Here is a 16,130-nt window from a genome sequence, read left to right as displayed (position 1 = left end):
ATGTTATTTATCGTAGAAGAACTGCGACAAAACAGGTCTCCTTACATTTGTATGAATGGGTACATCGATTTAAATGTGCCTAAATTGGGAAACTAGTGTGGCCCTCTTCATCTCAGACCCACAGTGCCCTCGTGTGGCAACTTAGGGAAATGCATCTCAGCCAAACAGCATAGGCATTCTGGCAAACGTCAAATGTGGGGTACGGGGAGGATATGAAGTAATCGGTACACTCCTTGCATCATTACATCTGATTGAGGAATCGATCATGAGAAACCGGTCATGAGGAACTGAGCTGCCGCCGACAGAGTCTGAGGTGCGAACAAACTGCAATCCCGTGGACGGCTGATTCGTGAGGAAAGTCAGCCCAGAAGAGACGAGAACCTGCAGCCCCGAAGGCCAACGACCCACACGCGGGTCCACAGCACTAACTTAGATGGAGATATTGGTGAGCAAAGTTGCAAGGCAGAATCCTCAGTGCGCCACCCTGCCTGTAAGTGACGGGCTGCAGTGGGCCCTTGACAAAGAGTGTTCTGGATTTGAGACGGCCATGCCTCGCCCGGTGTGGAGTGAACCTATGTCGACTCTTTGTGGCAACCATTCCATGCCCGAGAACACAGCGTAGTTTACCCTAGCACCTACCCCCTTTGAGTGCAGTCCTCTAAGTGGACTTGGGCTGTAAACTTTGAGCATTTGGACCAGTTCGATTCCGATGTCGCAGTGGGTGCCCCGATACTCAAAATACTGGACTATGAACAACCTCTGATGTTTGCATCCACCCCGTGGCACCGTAAGCACTGACTGCGCATCACGAGCAATCACCTGCGCACAAATCAAACCCAGAAGACACCTGTTGAAAAATCGGTATCTACAGACCCATAACCCGAAATATGGAATTACTGGAAAACTGGTGTAATTTTCCATTAACCTTCACCAGAACAGCCCCTTTTGGAGAGAGCACATTTCTGGTTTTGCTGTTTGAGAACATCTAGGAGTGTACTCGTGCCGAGCTCTTGCTAGGTTTCTCCTGGCAGCAAGTTAAGGGAAATGTCAGCAGACAGAGACAGATACCAATGCTGCCAGAGTCCTTTCTGACCTAGGATTTATTAAGTGCCCTTTTCCTTGGTAAAGACTTGTGTACGACCCCTTTGACATAGTAAACCCATCCAGTCTCAAGGCCGAGCCCATAAAGCTGTTTGGGGTCCTGCCTTGGCACCAGAAGTTGCTAGACCCTTCTATTTTTCTTCTTTTTAACCTCCTGACATTTCTGTTCTATCTTGTACGAGTTCCCTCCGACTGATCATTGACGTTTGAGTGGGGCTGCTGTATCAGGCTGTGTCCCGGGTTCAGATCTAGGCCACAAGCCCCTAGGGTGTGGCAATGCTACCGTCTGAGCGAAATATGCGAAGAGTACCAGAACCAAGGGCCAGGGGAACCCAGCAGTGCCCAACAGCGCCCCCTATGGATACAGCCTCATTCTCACTGGCTACTTCAGGACCTGGGGAAATGGGCCCCACAGGGAAAATTCCAAAATGATGACCCTAGAGGGAGGACAGCAGTGACCAGAAAGAGGAGGCTGTTCTTCTCGGACATACACCAGAAGAACCTAAAGTCCTAGGAAAGTTGGATCCCTCTCCAAAAGGGCCTGCATGCTCCCTCTTGCTTCATCTATTCAAGTGACCAGAGATAGAGAGAAGTGGAAGAACAGGAAAAGGAAAATAAAGGTTTAACAGCATGTGGTGCAGATACCCAGAGAGGAGCAGATGGTTTTAAGCATGGGCCCCATAAAGAGAGAGCCAAGAACCCAAACAGGGCAGTGTTGGAGCGAAGAATGGATGTTTGATCGGAGAAAGCACACGAAACAAGAGGCTGAGTTTCAAGTCCAAACAGGGACTTCATAGAGCGGGACGAACCATCACCTGGACACTGCCGCAGCAAGGATGCCGATGCTGGTCTCGCGGGGCGGCATGGACGAGTGGCCCGGCTGCATCTCCGCACTCAGGGTCATTGTTATGGAGCCTTTCTCCGTAGCACCGATCCTGGGGCAAGCAGAGCAAAACCTGGGTTATGGAGTGGTCGTTATGGCAACAGACATACAAATGGCTGCCTCAATCAAAGACCTTAATGTCCACAGATAATAACTTGCAATTACTTGGGAACACGCACTCTACCACGTGCGAAACGTCAAAATAACTGTTTAAGGAACACGGGGTGTGACTCAAACTCTCTGATCAACAACATTGACAACATCCTTTGATCCACAATTATCAATACACTCAACAAACAAAAAAAAAAAACAACTCTGTCCGTCTTTACTGACTTTACAACAAATGACTTACTCTTGCTGGAAAGAAACGCTCACAGACAAAGGTGCACACCTTCTACTCCCTTTATTGAAATTAATTTGAAAGCTCCAGCCACACAATGCTTCAACCTCAACATCTTCTCCTTAGGTGCACACATATATGACATCGAAAACGTCTCATTAATGCTTTTCTGTAAATTGATTGTTCACGATTTTGTAGCTGCATTCGCAGTTCAGGATACAAGGACAGTGTACACCCAAAAAAATTCTCAAAATTGTAACTTACACTCGAGGGGCAGCAGGTCCCCAGCTGTGCCTGTGTGTACCCGGGGAAATAACGCTTTCCTTCCCTTCTGAAGGTGCAAAGTAGTTTAGGTGGCTCTTCCAGACACATCACCGGGAAGATGTTACTCGCATCTCTCCCCCAGAACTCCTCCTTTTAACCAGAATCATTCTTCTTTTTTAGCAACAATAATATCTAAACATTTGTGGCATATGGCACCATCTGAAGTTATTTGCGGTGGTGTCACTAGGCAGTTCCAACAGTAGCCTTTGTGTAGCACGGTCCCTAACCCTTGGGTGTCTGATTTTAATGAAGCAGAATAGGGTCTGATGCCTTTTAAACTTTACATGCATCCGCTGGTGGAGACTGCCCTTGAATTCGGGCTGTCAGTTGTTTCCTACGCAGTCGACACACCTGGTTTTCACCCTCTCACCTGGGCAGGGTCCACAATCTCAACAATTTAGCCCTTGTTTGGAAAACGTAGCTAATTGGATGGCTGGCTGTTACATCAAGCTCAATGGGAACAAGATGGAGGTCAAGTTGCTGGGCAACAATCTGAATTTCCAGACGACGCTAGGATGGCCTGCCTGTTTAGGTATAGCACTATCCCAAAAAACCCTTAAAAAGCTGAGGATGTTGCTAGACAAGTCACTCACAATGGAAGCACAAGCAAGGCAACTTGCCGCCAGCTGCTATGGTCGTCTTAGAACACTCAGGAGAACTATAGATCTGCTCCCCCTTCTATCTAAGGATTGTTGTACAGGCTTTAGTACTTTCCCTCCTGGAATATCGTGGAGCCCCCTATACCTGGGGGCTCCACGATATATGATCAGAAGGTTATAAGTAGGGCTCCTGGTTTTATGGTATTTCTTTTTTTAACATTTCCATCTGTATTCATCCATATTTATCTTTAGGCCACTTTATTGGTATTCATCCATATTTATTTTAATGCTTTGAGAATAAATGGAGTCGTAAAATGGAATATTTCCACAATTATTGAACGGATTAACATGCACTCATACTTTGATGCCGGTCACATTTTAGCAAATTAAGCAGCCAAATATATTAAAACACTACACTGACAGGTAAATATTAGCATTACATACAAATATTTGAACAATAGTTACTTACCTGTAATCTGTGGTTCTCCAGTATTGGTGTCTTTCATAGATTCACATGCCTGAGTCATTCCCAGTCGTCGGAGTGGGAGTCCCACGGTACATAAAAAAGCAGTAATATGCCATTTGTACATAGCAAATAACAGTTATACCCAACCAGGAAGTAAAGTAGCCCCAGCTACAGTGGAAAAAACTTCCACATTAGTGACTATCCAAGTCATTATGTATAGACCAAACTGCAGCCAATCAGGCCACAGCTCCCACCAGAATGCTCTCCCCAGAGACCCAGGCTCTCAGATTTTGTAGCACCGGAGTGTACCTGAGTATATATATATATATATATATATATATATATATCCATAGCCTGAGTGAGACTCTGAGGGGAGGTGGGTGGGTGCATGTGAATCCATGAAAGACACCAATACTGGAGAACCACAGATTACAGGTAAGTAACTATTGTTCTTCTCCAGTATTAGGGGTGTCTTTCATAGATTCACATGCCTGAATCAGAGTAGTTAGCAGTAATACAATGCATCGCTCTTGGATGCTAAGCTACACAGTTTTCATGCATGAATATAATGTAATGCAATAACATATTAAAGCGTCAAAAGAGCAAGAGGAGGTGGGAGAGATCATCAGAGGCTCACCTTATTGAAAAAGATTACGCAGGACTGCTCTTCCCACCGAGGCATCGGTATCACTTGAAGAATCCAGACAGTAATGCCTCGTGAATGTGTGCCTGCTGGACCATGTTGCAGCTCTGCAGATCTGCAGGAGAGGCACACCAGCAAACAAAGCAGTTGAAGAAGAGACTGCTCTCGTAGAATGAGCTCTAGGTAAGGTCTGTAAGGGTTTACCTGCTTGTTGATGGCAGAGCCCTATCGTTGATGAGACCCACCTAGCGATAGTCTGTTTTGTCACTGCACAGCCTTGTCTCAGTCTGCCATGCGCTACAAATAGCTCATCCGTCTTCCTGATGGCAGCTGTCCTTGAAAGATAAAACTTAAGACATCTACTGATATCTAATGAGTGTAAAGTCCGCTCAGCTGGCGACTGCGGATTCGGAAAGAATGTCTTAAGTATCACTGGCTCATTCAAATGAAAATCCGATGGTACCTTGGGCATGTACTTCGGGTTGGTGCACAGTATCACAGAGTCATTCGTGAATTGCAAGAAAGGTGGTTTAGACGTGAACGCCTGCATGTCACTAACCCTTCTGGCTGATGTTAACGCCAGCAGTAATGCGACCTTCCAAGTGATGAACTTCAGATCAACTTTATGGATCGGCTCAAAGGGATGGCGCATGAGCTGAGCCAGTACTATATTCAAATGCCAGGATGGAGGTGGCCGACGTATTGGTGGAAACATACGAAATAAGCCCTTAAAGAATTGCTGGATTATTCTTGAGGAATATAGAGAATTCGTACCATCCTGACGGTATCGGGATATAGCCGCTAGAAACACTTTAAGTGTTGAGTGCGCCAAACCTGATTTAGCCAACTGCAAAAAGAAGGGTAAGATCTTTTCCGGTTCAGCATACATGGGATGTAAATTCATAGTTTGGCACCAAGCACAAAAACGCTTCCATTTAAGCTTGTAAGTTTTGTTCGTTGAAGGCGCTCTAGCATTGGCTAGGACTTCTTGACAGTCTTGTGGAATGTTTAAATGTGCAAACTCATGGTGTTGAGGAGCCAAGCCGATAATTTCAGAGAATGAGGGTCCGGATGATATACCCTGCCTTCTTGAATTGTCAGAAGATTTGGAATTTGAGGCAGTTGGACTGGTTCGCGTTCTGAGAGAAGAAGAAGCTGTGTGAACCAATATTGTCGTGGCCATCGTGGAGCAATCAAAATTATTCGACACGGTTGTCTTCTCATTTTCTTGATGACCTTGGGAATTAATGGAATTGGCTGGAAGGCGTAGGCAAATATCCGCTCCCAATTCATTGACAGAGCATCCCCGCAAGATTCTCTGTTTGGAATCCAGCTCGCAAACTGTGTACATTTCTTGTTCCGATATGTTGCGAATAGATCTAGATCGGGGTGACCCCATCTCTGGAAGATCCGATCCAGCGCTGGTTGATGCAGTTCCCACTCGTGAGTGCTGCTCTTGGACCTGCTCAGGGAATCTGCTAGCACATTGGCTACTCCTGGAACATGCACCGCTGACAAGTTGATGTTGTGATCCAGAGCCCAATTCCAGATCTCTTGAGCCTGCTGGGACAACCGGGCTGATCTTGTGCCCCCCTGCTTGTTCAGGTAATGCATGCTCGTTGTGTTGTCTGTTCGAATCAACACTGTCGAGTCTTCCAGTATCGCTTGAAAAGATTTCATGGCGAGGAAAATGGCCCTTAATTCCAATAAATTGATGTGCCATTTCTTTTGCTGTCTGTCCCATTTGCCACTGATCGTCATCCCTTGAAGGTGAGCGCCCCAACCTTCTAGCGAGGCATCCGTGGTTACGATGAATCTGGGGACTTCTGCGAGGAAAGCACAGCCCACTTGCAGGTTGTGTTCCTGACTCCACCACAGGATCGCATTCTTCATTCGAGGCGTTAAGGTGATGATATCCTCGAAGGAACCTGATACCTGCACCCATTGGTGACTGAGTTCCTCTTGCAAGGGTCTCATTCTCAGACGACAGTTTGGAGTGAGAGGGATGCACGATGAGATCATCCCTAGGAAAGATTTGAATTTTCAAACAGAAACGCACTCTTTTCTGAGGAGTGCAGTCGCCATTTTTTTAATCTTCTCCTGTCTTTCGCTTGAAATGAAGACCTGAGACAGCTTGGAATCCAGCGTTGCTCCTAGGAAAGACTTCCTTTGTGATGGTACCAGATCTGATTTCTCGAAGTTCACTGAGAAACCCAGGCTTTGGAGCAGACAAAGGCATTTCTGGACATGTTTGCTTGTCGTGGCGTAGGAATTGGCCTTGATAAGGCAGTCGTCCAGATATGGGTATATCTGAATACCCTGTAATCGTAAGTGGGCCGCTACAGGTGCCAACATCTTTGTGAATACCCTCGGGGCTGAACGTAGTCCAAAAGGAAGCACCTTGAATTGGAAATCCCTGCCAGCCACTCTGAACCTTAGGAACTTCCTGTGCCTGGGGAAAATGGGTACGTGGAAGTAAGCATCCTGAAGGTCTAGTGTTGCCATGTGGTCCCCTTCTGTCAGAAACTGGAGGATCTCTTGGAGTGTCAACATTCTGAATGTTAATTTTTTGATGTATTTGTTGAGGGCACGCAAATCGAGGATGGGGCGCCATTCCCCCGATTTTTTGCGTATCAAGAAAAAACGAGAGTAAAAACCTTTTCCTCTCTGATGTTGAGGTACTCTCTCGATTGCCCCCTTTCGAATCATTGTATTGATTTGGATGAACAGCTCTTTGAGATGTGGTGGGGGCGGTCCTTTTGGGGGTGAATTTGGAGGGGTTTTTACAAATTCCAATATGTGGCCCTTGGAAACTACATCTAGGACCCATCTGTCTGTGGTAATTTTTGACCATTTTGAGCAATGTAGGGATATTCTTCCTCCAATTTGTTTCTGGCTGGGACAAAGTGGTGGCAGGATGTGTTCCTCACTTTTTGTTAGTGTTGTCTCTGCCCCGATATGTTTTTTTCCCTCGGGGCTGTGAATAATTATTTCTTCTTTGGCCATAAGGTTGTTGCTTATATGGCTGGTGCCTCTGGTTATTTTGGTTGTTCGTATATGATCGTTGTTGGTAATATCCTCCTCTATTTGTGAAGTTACCTCTTCCTCTAGCACCACGAAAGGAAGATTTCCGGTACTGCAGAGTACCCAACGATCGTGCAGTTTCTGTATCTTTCTTGATGGCTTGCAAAGCCTCATCCACATGCGAGCCGAATAGGTACTCGCCATCATAAGCCATATTCAGCACCTTGGCTTGCACCTCCTGCCTAAAGGATGTAGATTTCAACCATCCCTCTCTTCTAAGGACTGCAGCTCCTGCCAACTGCCTGAATCCTGTAGCTGCTACGTCCACTGCAGCATCAATGATCTCCGACGAAGCACACTCCCCTTCCTGCAGAATTTTTGTGGCTTCGGTCCGGTCCGGTTCAGGCAGTTTTTGAATGTATGGCGACATGTCTGACCACATCTGCCTATCATACCTGCCGAGAATTGCCAGCGAATTATCAGCCCTAACTGTGGTCGCTGCAATAGTCAATACCTTTTTCCCAATGGTATCGAGTCGCCTCCCATCTCTGTCCGTAGGAGTGGATATCTGAGATGACGGGTTCTTTGCTCTCTTTTGAGCTGCTTGCGCAATGACTGACTCCGTCTTGGCCTGGCCGATCAGGCAAGCAGGTGAAGAAGTTGGTGCCCTGTACTTTTTATCCACTCGCGGTAAAACCGCAGGTAAAGAATTTGGTGTGGCCATGATCTTTAGACCTTCTTTCCAAATAAAGTCTATAATAGGAATAGACCAAAGTCGTACAGGAAACATTCGTCCTGTTTAGCCTCCATGGTAATGAGAAATCTCTTAGTTGCTTTGTCCATAATCCTATGGAAATTTGCAATATCCACAGGTGGTGACTCAGCTTTTGGTTGTTCATCTGGAGAAGGTGTGTCAGCTTGATAATCTTCATACTCCGACCAGTCCGTTTTATCTAATTCACCTTCTTCATGAGCTTCCTCATCAGTATTCTCACCCTCCGTTTGGAGGTAGGACACCGGTGTTGATGGTCGGGCATGCTCCGCTTCTTCTGTCATTGTAGCCATTGGAGTCGGGGTTACTCGAGGCCGTGGAGAAGTGATTTGTGATTTGCCTGACTCTGAAGGCGTAAAACGGCGATAATAATCGCTCAACATATACTGCAAATTTTGGAAAAGTTCCATTGGCATTTGCATCCCTGGTGTTGGTTCAGTCTCCAACCTAGGCGGTTGTATCACTTGCTCCTCTTCCTCCAGATCCTTTATTTGTATAAGCAAATCAGATGGGCTCTCCGCTGCCTGAAATAACTCATCACCAGATTCATCTTCCTCAGAATCCAAGAGCCTGTCTGGTATTTTTAGTGGCGACATAGATGCAGACTGTGATGAACGCTTTTGTAATAGTGCCGCAGTGGTGGCTGGAGATGGCAGCGGTATCACATTGCTCCTTGCTGACCAAACTTGAAGATCTGTGCAAGATGACAGCTTTGGTGTTGTTGGATTCTCTTGTGCCATTGTCAATTCTGTTTCTTGTGGCTTTGTCTTCGTCGTCGACGATGTACTCGTCGACGATAATTGCTCAGTCGACGACTGTGGCTGTTTAGTCCTCGTCGACGAGATGGACTTCGTCGTCGACGAGGGAACCGTCGACGGGACTACTTTCTTCGTCGACGGGACTGTTTTCTTCATCGTCGAGGCCGTCGACGATGACTTCGTCGACGGGGTCTTCTTCGTCGACGATGGGATCGTCGACGGCAGCTTCGTCGACGATGATGTCGTCGACGGCAAGGTCTTCTTCGTCGACGGTAAGGCTGTTGTCGACGGCAAGCTTGTCGTCGACGCTTGTATTAGCTTCGTCGACGGAGGCTCGTCGACGAGAGGTGTGACTATTTTCGTCGACGAGATGGGACGAACCTGGACATGCACATAAGTTGGAGAGGACGCTGAGGACATCACCATAGAAGGTTTTGGTGAGGAAAAAGTCATAGTAGAAGTCACTGCCGTGGCTGCCTGACAGGAAAACGGCAGAGTAGTCGCTGCCTTGGTGACAGGCCTCTGAGGTGACAATAAAGACGCAGTCTTTTTAGATTCTGTTGGCCTCACAGATTTCTCAGAGGATTTTTTCATTTTTGAGGTAGAAGGCTCACCAGCGTCTACAGTGAGCTGGGCCTGTCTTGCCACCTTAGCCTTAGGAGTAGTCACCTTACTCTCAGCCATCCTCTTTCTAGATCCCATAGAAGACCCTGAGGCCAAACTTCCTACCTCAGAGAGTGGGTTATCCTTATCTTTAATCCGCTGAATCCACAGCAGCAGGCGACCCTCTCTGTCCCTGAGAGTCTTTGGAGGAAAAGTGCGACAAATCTTGCACTCCTTAGCCTGATGATCAGGGTACAAGCAGTAGATGCAGAGAGTATGTGGATCCTCCTTAAACAGCCTTGCTTCTCCGCAGGATTCACAGGCCCTGAACAGGGACTTTGATTTAGACATGTTAGAAAGTGAAATCTTTCAGAAGTAGAGAAAAAACTGAGCAGAGCTCAGAGAGACTCCCTATCACACGACGTGCGGTAAAAAATCTGAGAGCCTGGGTCTCTGGGGAGAGCATTCTGGTGGGAGCTGTGGCCTGATTGGCTGCAGTTTGGTCTATACATAATGACTTGGATAGTCACTAATGTGGAAGTTTTTTCCACTGTAGCTGGGGCTACTTTACTTCCTGGTTGGGTATAACTGTTATTTGCTATGTACAAATGGCATATTACTGCTTTTTTATGTACCGTGGGACTCCCACTCCGACGACTGGGAATGATTCAGGCATGTGAATCTATGAAAGACACCCCTAATACTGGAGAAGTTAACATATGCGTGTATCCAAGGGAATCTGATTCGGTTTTTTAATTCCCCTTGGTGTCCATCTGCTTAAGAGTTGGTCTCAAATTCATGAAAGACAACACGGGTAGTCACTTACAAGACGCAACATTTTCTGTATTTTTCCCATTTTAAAAATAAATACAGACAGGAAATAGATTGTTTTCCATCTGTATTTATCTGTAAAAATGGAAAATCGGAAGCCTTCGTTATAAGCAATATTACCTCTAATTGTGTTGCTCTGTGTGTGGCAGTGTAAGGACTAGATGCACTTCAGCCAAGGGTACGGGCGCCAAGAAATTGACAAGGCATGCAAGTGCAGCTACCATAAGCAGTGGTGTTTGCCACCTGCATAATTTTGTTTACTACCAGAGCAAACTGCATTAATCTTTATAGAAAGCTGTGGTGTCTTAAGAACCTTCTTCATGGATGTCATACGAGAGCCAGCACTGGTGCGGAATAGTGTATGTCTGTGTAACCTGAAATAATTGCTCAGTTCTCTCAGCTGTGATCCAATTAGGACTCAGAGTTATATATAAAAAAGCTACATCATGTAGAAGGCTACAATAATATGGGGGTCACTGTGCAGGCACAAATCGGAGTCAATGTGATCTGCATAACTTTTGCAGTCTTATAAAGTGTCTGATTACTTAATCTTCATGTACATAAAGTGTGATGTAATTTGCCCACAATCATACAAGGTTGAATCAAGACTGGAACTTGAGCCTCATCCCTCAGGTTCAAAGTGACTTGCCATTAGGCCACATCACACCCCAGTTAGAATAAACCTTTCTATCTGAAAAAGGAAGACAAAAACACAGTTACAAAAAAAATGAAAGCAGACAGTTAACACGTCTCGCTGTAGAGTTTGGCTGCAGTGCACACAATTAAAAGCTGGTCTATGAGCGAGAAATGGAGAGAGCTCCAAGGGGTACGAACGAACACAGAGCAGGCAGATCTGTATCTAAATTACTCCATTTATGAGCCTTTACTTAGTAAGGACTGTGAGCAATAAACAAATGCTATGTTATATAGAAGGCCACGGTGAAGTGAGCGTCACCAAGGCAGCAGGGAAGCCTTGCAATCTCAGTAACCAGTTAGATTGAGCATTTCAGAAATGTGTTGCCTTTTAAACAGGGAAAATGAAAACATATGACTGACAAAGAGGAGGGAGACAGTTAACACAGCTGCTGTAGAGCTTTTTATGAGCTGCAGAGCCTACATTAAAAGTTTGTTTTTATGCTAGAATTGCTGGGACAGCCCCATTAGGCATGAAGACAGGATGCAGGTCCTTATCTAACTTAAAAGACCCAAGGAACGGAAGACAGTATGTGCCTTGACCCGCACGAGCATCTGCTGATAACTCACATCAGCATGGTAGAGGTAAAATTCTGCCATCTGCCCCTGCAAGCCACTGCCACTTTACCTCAAAACTAAGGGAGCAGACGGCATATGTGGGAGTTGCCTGCTCAAACTCAGTGTCCTGCTGCAACTCCCACAGACGCTTCTCCTCCTGCTCTGCTCTTCGACACTCCAGATGGCAACCAGCGACACCCCTGTTAAGGAAACTGCACTGGCTCCCCATCCCTCAATGCTGCGCGTTTGAAACTGGACGCCTGATCTTCAAATTCTTGCATGGTCAGAGCCTCAAATTCATCGACAACCTGATACTCGGGCACACCCCCTCTCGCAACTTGTGCTCAGCTCACCTCTCGCTCCTTGCCACCCCCACGTTCAAGCGGAAATGTCTAGGAGGCTACAGATTTGCAACTCTCTCCCCTAGACTGTGGAACTCCTCCCCCCTGGAGATCCGGGCATGCACTGACCTCCTGAAGTTTAGGAGGCCCCTCAAAACCTGGCTATTTGCGCAAGCCTACAACTGACGTCCCCATAGGTAACGGTCAGAGCCTACTACAGCGCCATGAAACCACCCGGTGTACGTGCGCTTTACAAGTCATTCTTAACATTAACATTACTAAGAAAGCAAGTGACTGTTTTTCTTTTTTGCCCTGCTTGCGATTTAAAGCCAACGCTCGAGAACAGTCTCTTACTATTGGGATGCCAGCAGTGACTTAGGCAGTGAAGTGCACGCTTCATAATAGGTGTTGGTACTTGACGAAGGTGGGCAGCGTGCACCCTACAGGGAACACTGGCTACAAGTCATCCAAAATTCAGCAGCTTGGCTTCCGCTTAAAGTTCCAAGACATCTCTCAGCTAAGAATGCCCTGGTTTCTCTTCACTGGCTTCCCATTGATCAGCGGGGGAAGTTCAAGGCTCTATGCCTGGCTCATAGAGGACTTCATGCGAAAGGCCCTCCTCTGCTAAGGACCCTTACTGTGCCTTACATACCTAGCAGGGCACTGAGGACAACCAATGCACGACTCATGAAAGTGCCTCAAGTATGCAGGACGCGATGAGGTGGGCTTTCTTTTTCTTACGTTGTTCCTAATCTTTGGAACTCTATGACCATTAGCCTGCGTCTGATGAAGAATGAACTCCGTGTAGAAAGCATTTAATAGCATGGCTCTATGCAGCTTAGTCCTTTTCTTGAGAGGGTCTCCTGTGAGCATAGGTGCAGGTAATGATGTGGATGCTAGCTCTGGAGAGACTTTTAGTTGCCATGCACTCTATACATCATGATAGAACAGAATAGGGTGACCCCTCTCCATTCCGACTGGCTTGTTTTCAAAGAATTCTATTTTCAGGTTTAAAAAAACTACCACTGTTTTGTGTTGATTTTCAAAGTGTATGCCGAAGTGCAAAGCGCTCCATCATCTATAGCCCCAGAGTCCCTGGTGTCTCCCCATATCTATCCATTAAGAGGACCCAACTGTTTTAAAGACTGGCAAAACATGTACAAGCTTGATAAGGGCACCAAGATTTACTAGAACTGAATAACAAAACTCAGTAACAATTAGAGCACATGTGCCTTTTCCTGGTGCGTCATGGTCCCCACCTGCTGCTATTAAATATCAACTGACTTTCAGCCACCCTCTGGTATTTAATACAGCAAAGCAAATCTCCCCGATAACTGAAGGCCTATCCATGCTGACTGCAGGGTAACATCTGCACCAACACGAAGACAGCAGTAGTGTGCTTTGTCCATGGTGACAACTGAGCAATGCTCATCTTGCTCTTGCACTAAGGTAATAACATTCAGGCTTTCCCACGCGTATTAGATTCCAAGAGGCCTCAACGGTTCAACACTCAAGTATTACCTGGCTACTTGGGCCTGGGAACCTCTACCCTACAAAAATGGTTTGCCTACAGGGTCTCTACCAACTCACGATAGGTGAGAAAATGGCAGCAGGGAGCCTGATGACATTGTGAGAAAGTGTGAGGGAGATGATCTGCCTGAACCCCATGAGGGCACTCCAACAACTTTTCAAACCCATAACACCGATTGTCATATGTATACAAAACCATATCACTGAGTGCTATGCATCATGCCTGGCCATACCCATGGAGTCGGAACAAGGACCCACATATGCCCTTCCCACCCACTCTGTTGCCCTAAACAGATAATTTGTCACCTGATGGCCACCAACTGCCTCTTAAGAGGCTTGTAGATCTAGGTCCTAAAAAAGCCCACAGCCCATGCTCCACCCCATGTTGCAGAGATGGTGTGGGACCAAGGTGGCTCAGCGGAAGCTTCGTTCTGACTTGGCAAACACTTAAGGATCCAAATGCCCAGTTAATCATTCCTGTAGAGGATGTCCAAGGAGGGGTCTTGCAGCCAGCTTTCTCCATCCTTTTATGAAACATGAAGGCACCCAATTTCCCAGCCTGTTTTTAAGGCATTATCTGGATGAAGCTTGTAGCAGCATTTAATCAATCTGACAAACAAAAACATTCTCACTCAGACACTCACAGCCAGCACTGCCACAGGCCCTCCACCATTTAGGTACCTACAGAAGATGCCCTTACGCAAGGTTTAGCCAATGCACACTGCCTGCAGTACTCTCGAACTACGACACTATGTGGCTAAATTTCTAGACATTCATGCGACCTGAGGCCAGGAAGTAAAAGGTCCCTGTACATTTGCTGCCTTAACTGACTTAAATACTCTTGTCCCTTAAATTGAACACACACCCTTGGCAAGAATTGTACACAACCCCATGTACAATAACTATGTGTATAGTGCCACAAGTTGGCACAGTAACAAAACTGTACATACTTAAAACATAAGTGTGTGGAAATAGCAACACTATTGGTTGTAAAATAAATATGGTGTTGCTTATAACCCGTCACAAACCTAGGATTCTTCAATACATTTTGTAAAGAATGATGACAAGGAAACATTTACTCCTGGTAAGTGGGATGAGTCCATGCCTGGCATGATCAGATCCTGAACCAGTTAACCAAGCTTTGAGCAAGGGTACAGTTGTACCACAATACGGATCTCATGTTTACACATTTAATTAAAATATAACCACTTCACTGGTTATTATGCAACTCGCCCTTCACATATCATAAACCAGACATTCCCATTCAAATTAACACCCCACCTACATACAATCAACTTCAGCAATTTGTACCTTTGCTTGCTTCTATCTTGCATTTCTCCTCACTTTTTAGCAACCATCACATATCAACCCACCTACACCCCTCAACCTTTTTATCTACCGTTCCGTCAATTATCCTTCTCACGGCTCCAGCACCGCTCTCTTCACCCTACAGCCATACAGCAAGACATGACAGAACTAGGGAAGGCCTACCAGTGCAATGGGGTTGGAGGGGAAGGCACTTGCACAACAAGCTAAACAACATGCCTTGGAAATGTAGCATCATATACTGTCCATATACTTTCCACCGGTATGTCAAGCACATAAGTGACTGAGTGCCCTAGAGCACCGAAATCCACTCACGACACACAAGCAGAGACTTCTAGTCTATGGCAGAGAAATCAATTCACCCAGAACACCTAACAAAAAAGGCACCAGTGCCATGTCCCCCAAATAAAATTTGCAATTGCACACCAATGGCTGGGGAAAGGTCAAAAGATCCCCCTCCGCCCCCACTCGATAACCTCACCTGCCTCATGGCGACATTCAAAGGTAAACTCACCTAGTGCATGTTCAATTGCACTGGGTAGAAAGAAGGTACAAACATATCACAGAATACAAAAATCACATGGCTGTCAAACCCGTCATTTCTAAATAACTCTAGCATTGCAATTACAATGATATTATTACCGGGGACAAGGGTTCGCACACATCCTTTGGTTGATGGCCACACAGCCCGATCACCCACAGTAAAACAATCCTCAAACACAAACCAACAGGATACATTAAATAAAACAAGTCTAACTGGTTGTGTAAATGGTGCATGCTTGATTATACAGAAGTCATGTGCTAAACTAGCATGCAGTTTGACCATGCGCAGTGGTGATTTTATAACTGATTATTTAATCTAAAAAATAATTCTTCAGGAAAGAACTGGATAACACAGTAAATAAACCAAGGAAACTCTTCGATCTACTTAAAGATCAATCAAACAAGGTGGCCAAAATGGCTCCAGTCATTTCCAAAACTAACTTAAAAAGCGAAGACTTCTCGATCTTCTTTACAAACAAAGCCAACTCTTTGGAGAGGGAACTAAAAAAGGCTGTAGATGACATGGAAATGGAGAAGGGCCTGGGAGATAAGGTGCTGGATGAACTAGAATCAGCCTAACTCAAAAACAATGCCAGATTTTACACAGGTTAGTGAATTAGACATTTCAAAGATCATGGCGACCTCTAAACCTAACAATCATTACAACGATCCCCTACCGGCGAAATGCTGGTCCTCCATAAATCACCTGCTCATCCCGGCTTGGTCTAAGATCATTAATGCCTCGTTGTCACAAGGTCAAATACCGGCCTGCTTAAAAACAGGGCAAGTCATCCC

General features: G+C 45.9%; 1 protein-coding gene across 1 annotated transcript in view; it reads right to left on the bottom strand.

Moving 5' to 3' along the window:
- Positions 1 to 16,130, bottom strand: part of PM20D1 (peptidase M20 domain containing 1) — a 220,322-nt gene that overhangs the window by 116,109 nt on the left and 88,083 nt on the right. The window contains exon 6 of the mRNA XM_086923426.1: positions 1,917 to 2,036. Coding sequence (XP_086779552.1) covers positions 1,917 to 2,036 — 120 coding nt within the window. The remainder of the gene's footprint in view (positions 1 to 1,916; positions 2,037 to 16,130) is intronic.

Source organism: Lissotriton vulgaris, chromosome 5 (assembly GCF_964263255.1).
Source record: "Lissotriton vulgaris chromosome 5, aLisVul1.2, whole genome shotgun sequence".
NCBI classification, from domain to species: Eukaryota; Metazoa; Chordata; class Amphibia; order Caudata; family Salamandridae; genus Lissotriton; species Lissotriton vulgaris.
Note: the sequence above shows the minus strand (reverse complement) of the source record. Positions and strands in the feature narration are given on the sequence as shown.